The sequence below is a fragment of the Geospiza fortis genome, unplaced genomic scaffold, assembly GCF_000277835.1.
Source record: "Geospiza fortis unplaced genomic scaffold, GeoFor_1.0 scaffold154, whole genome shotgun sequence".
Classification (NCBI taxonomy): domain Eukaryota; kingdom Metazoa; phylum Chordata; class Aves; order Passeriformes; family Thraupidae; genus Geospiza; species Geospiza fortis.
Window position 1 is genome coordinate 1,352,178 of NW_005054397.1, and position 6,378 is coordinate 1,358,555.

The 6,378-nt window shown below is 38.7% G+C and overlaps 1 protein-coding gene across 1 annotated transcript in view; it reads right to left on the reverse strand.

Moving 5' to 3' along the window:
* The window catches only part of VPS4B (vacuolar protein sorting 4 homolog B), a 15,705-nt gene that overhangs the window by 7,663 nt on the left and 1,664 nt on the right, over window positions 1-6,378 (reverse strand). Inside the window, 7 exon segments of the mRNA XM_005425826.2 lie at window positions 1,273-1,354; window positions 1,528-1,676; window positions 2,895-3,051; window positions 3,275-3,394; window positions 5,046-5,113; window positions 5,447-5,476; window positions 6,367-6,378. The exon segment at window positions 6,367-6,378 is cut by the window's right edge and continues 103 nt beyond it. Of these exon segments, the coding sequence (XP_005425883.1) occupies window positions 1,273-1,354; window positions 1,528-1,676; window positions 2,895-3,051; window positions 3,275-3,394; window positions 5,046-5,113; window positions 5,447-5,476; window positions 6,367-6,378 (618 nt within the window).

The window sequence follows — 6,378 nt, forward strand, 5'->3', positions numbered from 1 at the left end:
CAAATCCATGAAAAATTAATTTTACTACGGCCATTGTTGTACAAGTTCCTTTTAAGTCTTGTGGGCTAGAGCTAGGGAATTTCTCTTTCATGCTGCTGAGAATGAGAAAATGGTTTGGGTTGAGAGAGACCTTGAAGATTGTCTAGTTCCGACCCCCCTGCCACAGGCAGTGAGATCTTCCCATAGACCAGCTTACTCAAAACCCCATCCCACCTGGCCTTGAACACTTCCAATGATCCACAGCTTCTCTGGGCAACCTGTGCCAGTGTCTCACCATCCTCATCATAAAAAACTTCTTCCTTATGCCCTATCTAAACCCATCCTCTTTCAGTTTGAACAACTGCCCCTTGTCCTGGCATTACAAGCCTGGGAAAAAAAACAAGTAACATCTCTCCACCCTTCTAGTAAGTTCCCTTTATATACTGAAAGGCCACAATAAGGTCTCTGGATCCCCCTTCTCTTCTCCAGGCTGAATAGCCCCACTCTTGTAACCTGCCTTCAGAAGAGAGGTGTCCTGATCATTTTCATGGCCCCCTTCTGCACACACTCTATCAGGTCCATGTGTGTCTCTTACTGTGGATCCTAACCAAAGCTGGAATTTCAAGAACTTGAAATTCTCAGCAATACCTTAATTTCTAAATCTGGCTCATACAACTCTAGAGTCATGCAGATGAGAAGTGACATCTGGAGGTGACCTGTGTCCTCATCACAACATAATCCTATTTGTCACATAGCTGTATCCTCTGCTTGCGCTGCAGCTCAGGAAAAGATCCAAATAATCAGGTACAGGCAGTCCTGTATCTGCAAAAGTCCTTTATGTGCAAAACAGCAGTTAAAAATCACAAGTTAAGCCTGACGAGTAGAAAAATATGGCATTTCTCCATAAGGTTACACTTCCATGGAAAACTCAAGCTACTCACCAGTTTGTTAACAGCTGAAAAGGGAAGTTCCACCCTCTCTTGCCCTTCTGAGTTGTGTACTTTCTAACTTGTCCCCTAAGCCCCCCCAAAAACCATAAAGCAAGCAGGAAACTCCTGTTTCTTCAAGCATAATCATCTAACCAAGAAATCAGATAAACTAGAGGGCTGAACAATCTACCTTTCTCTAAAGGGGCAAGTGACTATCAGTGTAGCTAAGTCTACTTCATGGAATTGAGCTGCAGAACATTAACCACGTCTGCAAACATGAGCTGGATGAACACCTTAAGCACTCTCTGGCTAAAAGCTCACACCAGTTGTGAATTGCATGCCATGAAAAAAAGTGCCATCATACCTTCTCCTGATAGCAGAATCCAAAACCCAGGGTATGTTTGTTGCTCCTAACACCAAGATTCCTTCATTGTCAACACCAACCCCTGTATCAGGGCAGAAATAATTTCACAGTTTAGATGATAAACAGAGATTGTTTTAAAAAGCCATGAAAATTTAAGGGGGTGGAACTGCAGATATTTTTAGTATTCTAATGCTAGTTACACTTAAAAATACATGTCTTAATTTCTGTCTGATTTTGAAGACCAAATAAACTTACCTTGCATCTGGACTAGAAATTCCGTTTTTATCCGTCTAGCAGCCTCGCTTTCATTTTCACTTCTTGACCCACAGAGGGAATCTATCTCATCAATGAAGATGATAGAAGGTTTGTTTTCTCTGGCAAGCTGGAACAAGTTTTTCACTAATCTTAAAGAAGGAAACAGCTTCAGCTATATTAATAATTACAACAGCAGAAACACATAACTTCAGATTGTGATACAGTCATTTCCTTTAGAGAAAGCAAGGGGAAAAAAACATTAACATAAAGCTACTCAAAGAAACAACATTCTTCCAGCTCCATGACTCGGAATTACACTGAATGAGAGCCCAGGATAACAAAAAAAAATTAAGAGTGCTCCAGGCATGATTTTGCAAGATAAAGCCCTTTTTCAGTTTACACTTCTACATGACAGCCTGGACTACACAAAACCACAAATTTAGAAAGATTAAAAAGAAAAAACCTTTTTCTAAACATTTCTAACTTAAAATAATTCTAGAGATTTTGTAAGAAATAACATGTTTTTATTTTCTTTATTTTCTACAACTTTACTTACTAAATAATTTTTGTATGACATGCAATATTGGTTTCAAATCAAATAATCAAAACAACCTGAAACAAACCCCATATACTCCCAGCCATCTCTCATGAACGCACTTTACTAGTTTAAAAAAGAAAAATAAATAGGAACGTGCTGGGAAATTCTTCATATTACAGCACTAAATCTCAGGCAATAGTCTCAAATGAAGTCAAGCATAAAATCTAATGCCAAGCTAGTCTCCAGTCCTGTATTCCTTTTGCAACAGAAGAAAAGCAGCTTAAGGTTTCCAGATTCTGGGGAAAAAATAACTCATTTCAAACACTTATCTAATAGCCTTTCTTTCTCATTCTATCAGCTTTAAACAGTGTTGCTCAGTTGTCCCACACTTCAAACTATTAAATCATGGTTATGACAAGTATGCTTATCATTATATGAAAATCCTTTCCCTGTAAACCCAGAGCTTTTTATTAATTCAGGAAATCTCTTTTGGAAGACTAGATGGACAAATTCCTGGACTTCTAGACTGCAGCCATGTCACTCATGGTCTTCTGGCTTCCTGGTCTTCTTCATACATCACACAGTAACAAACAAAGAGTTAGCATGAGCTCTGTGGTGCTTCCAAAATCTTTCTGAGCACTGAGAAGAGCTTCTCAAAATGCAGCATATAATGGTATCTTTACATGGCACTGCAGCATGAAGCATAGAAACACCTATAGTTGGTTTTTAAAAAGACAAGACCATTCTCTTAAATTCTTTATGGCACCTTATCTCTATAATAATTTCCTCTCGACAATCTTTTACCAGACCTCTGGCAACTCCAACTTACTTTTCACTTTCACCTAACCATTTTGAGACCAGGTCAGATGAAGATACTGAGAAGAAGGTAGAGTTGTTTGCTTCTGTTGCTACAGCTTTTGCTAAATAAGACTTTCCTGTTCCTGGTGGTCCAAACAGAAGAATCCCTCTCCAGGGCGTTCTCTTGCCTGCAACAGAGAAACTAGCAGTTTTCAAAATGCTATTTTCTGATTATCCTCCTCTAGGCTGCTCAGAGGTTTTCTGTATCTACCCATGAAACTTCTGTCAGATGGATCAAAATCTCTTTGTTAAGAGACCAGCTTGAGTCTGTGATACATTGGCACAACACACTTCACAGGCCCCAGTACCAGTCCTGACTGACCAAGAGTAAATAAATGCTGTAATCCTTACCTGTAAACAGGTGTGGAAATTTAATGGGAAGGATGACTGCTTCTTTAAGTGCCTCTTTGGCACCTTCAAGGCCAGCAACATCACTCCATTTGACATTTGGTCGCTCCATAACAATTGCTCCTGTAAGAAAAGATGGTCTAAATTAGTGACATATGTATCTTTTCACAATTACAATAAATTCCATTTGGTGAAAAAAGAAATCTATGCCCATATCTATACTGAATAAAACCAAGGCATTTCTAAGATGATAGGGGCACTGAATTCCATTACTCAAATGGATGTTATTTTTACAGAAATCTGTCACATTTTTTTACCAAAATAAACCATGGATAACCAGAATATTTGTGAGTTAGTAGAACTCCTGACACCATCTCATAACTAAACCACCACTGCACTTCCCAAAAATTTGAAATTTCATTTTAAACAATGTAGCTGCACTAGGTCAGGATTTTTTAAGATTCTCCAGCAGATGAAGTAACCTGTTGGTATCTCCAGACATGCAGCAAACAAATGTATCATCTAATGGAAAAGAGGTCCGAGAGCTAGGGCTAAAAGCATCAGAAAGGTTATATGGATCCTGCTTAGCTTAGAAGTATTTTCTTAGTCAAGGCACATTCAAAGTTTTGCACCAAATCTCATCTTCCTCAGCCAATGAGTTCAGCCAACTGAGCTGTAATTCAGCTTTCTCTTCAGATTGGTTAGTCTGGCATGCTAAAAATTTTGTCTCAACTACTTCTAGATGGGAAAACTTGGAACTCAGGTAATAATAGGTTATTAGAACTATAATATTAGATCTTGTAATCCTAGCCACTACTTCTACTATCTGAGGTCAGATTCATCTGGGAAAAACAAAGTCTGTATAGTGAGAGATAGGACAGGGGTTCAATGCGCATCAATTTTCTGTCATTTTTAAAAAAACAAGAAACTGTCTCCTATAACTGTGCATAGGATTAAATAATGTGCAGAGAAGTAGAAAAAGCACAGCACAGTTTCCAATGGTGATACAACAGCTCCTGAAATTACACAGGCACAAGATCTGGTAAATGCATTTGATCTTTGTTACAGTCAAAAACAGGAGAACAATGAGGTTTCTTCACATCCATAAGCACCTTCTGGTAGGGAAGTTCTGAACAGTTCTTCATTATTAAAGGGAAACAAATATAAAAAAAGCCTCTTTTTTACTGCACACCAAACTGTTGGTAGCTGCTTTACATTGCTTCACTGACTGTGTTCTGTATTAGAGTTCAAAAACCCAAACTATGCTACTGAACTGGGACAGCATCATCACTGCATATAAGAAAATGCTGCCTGTTATTATAAATGGGCAAGAATCCATGTTTCTTACTCCTAAACATGAATTCCAGTCCTTCTGTGAAAACAGTCCTGCTTACACTATGTATTTGTATCATCATTTCCTTAGCCTCTAGGCAACATGCTAGTGCACTTCAGAGTAAAAAACCACTAAATTGGTTTAGCCAAGAGCTACCTGGGATTTTGCAACTTCTGTTGGAAAATGCTAGCTTGATAGGTGACACAATTTTAACATGAAGTACAGGGTGCAGGAGATATATTTCAATGTAGTCACTGTATAAGTTCATGGCACACAAGTCCTTTTACTTCCATAAAGACTATGCTTTTTGCACCTGAAGATCACATACTAGCTGAGCCACTTACAGACATTAAGTTAATCCATAAAATTTAGGTGGCAAAAATATAGGAACTTGCTTGACTGAAGTGATCCCTATTTAAAGAAAAGGATGCTTCAAATTACCTTGAAGTTGATTCTGTAGCTTCTTTTTTTCAGGGTCCTCTGACTCCCCTTCCCCATCACTGTCATTCCTGATTTGGAAACAAAATGTTGAAATACAGTAAGAGAGACTTCTGTCTTAGGATAAAAATCAGAATGCAAAAAGCAGAAAACCCATCAGGCTGAGGAATTAAAGAAACATGAGATGCTTTAAGACCTCTAGAGGTTTACATGACTGTAGAAAAGCAGAAGTACACTCTTCTATGATTTCTTTCCAATTCACCCTCCTTTGCCATTTCAACTTCCTCTTCTGGGTCTGAGCCCTCTTAACACACTTCTATGTGTTTTGAGCCAGCTTTTAGGAAACACAGCCCTTATATCCAGCAACACAGAGGTGCTGGAATGGTTTGTTTGTAGACATTGGCACTTCTCCTCTATCTGGACCTGCAACAGGACTTGGCCAATTCCATCTAGTACTACGAAACTCTCATCAGAGCAAAGGAAACTGGAAGTTAAAGGAAAAGAGACTAGAGAGGGAATAATTGGAGTGGAGGTCATGATACTACATGTAGCCTTTGTGGTATTACCATTTCCTTCTATTATAAATAAGGCAAAGATGGAACAGCTCAAAAAATAAGGCTGATGAGATGAGCAGACATTGAAAAAGACTGAAAATCAGGTGAAGTTTTAAGAGACAACTGAGCAACTTTAGCTGTTCAGGACTCCTAGAAAGGCAGGTCCCACTAGAAGGTATGATCCTGAATCCTTCCTCTCTCCTATCCCCATAAAGGGAGTAGCAAAGGCAAAAGAGGCTGGGCTTGTTTGGGTGGCTCTGCTTGTTCAACTCCCTGATATGCAAAGTGAGAAACAAATCTAAGAGAAGGGAAGCAGTGGAGAGAGCAGGCAGCAGCAACACATTGGAAGGATTCAGTCCACCTTACAGAACTTTACCCTACACAGGGCTTTTCATCTCTTATCAAGTATGAGACAGATCAAACTCAGTAACCCCAGTAATCGCCAGTCTGAAATTATTTTCTAGCTACTAAGTATTTAAATGCAGAAAGCCTTTAAAGGTCAGCAGGCTCCTTGCCATTAAATCCAATAATCATTGGATTCAGCTGTTAGTCTGAAGCAGCTTTCATTCTTCAGTGAATTTCCTATGCAAATGTTCATATTTTAGTAAGCAAGCACAGAAATGCTTGTGATTTTAATTCAAGTTATTTTTATTAGCCCACTGTACTTCAGCACTAGTAGTCATCTGAAGCATTTCAGAAACACAAGTTAAAATGATCTTTGAATAGTTGAAGTTTAGAATAAGCTGAGTTCAGGAAGTATTTTGCTTTACCTTTTCTAAAAA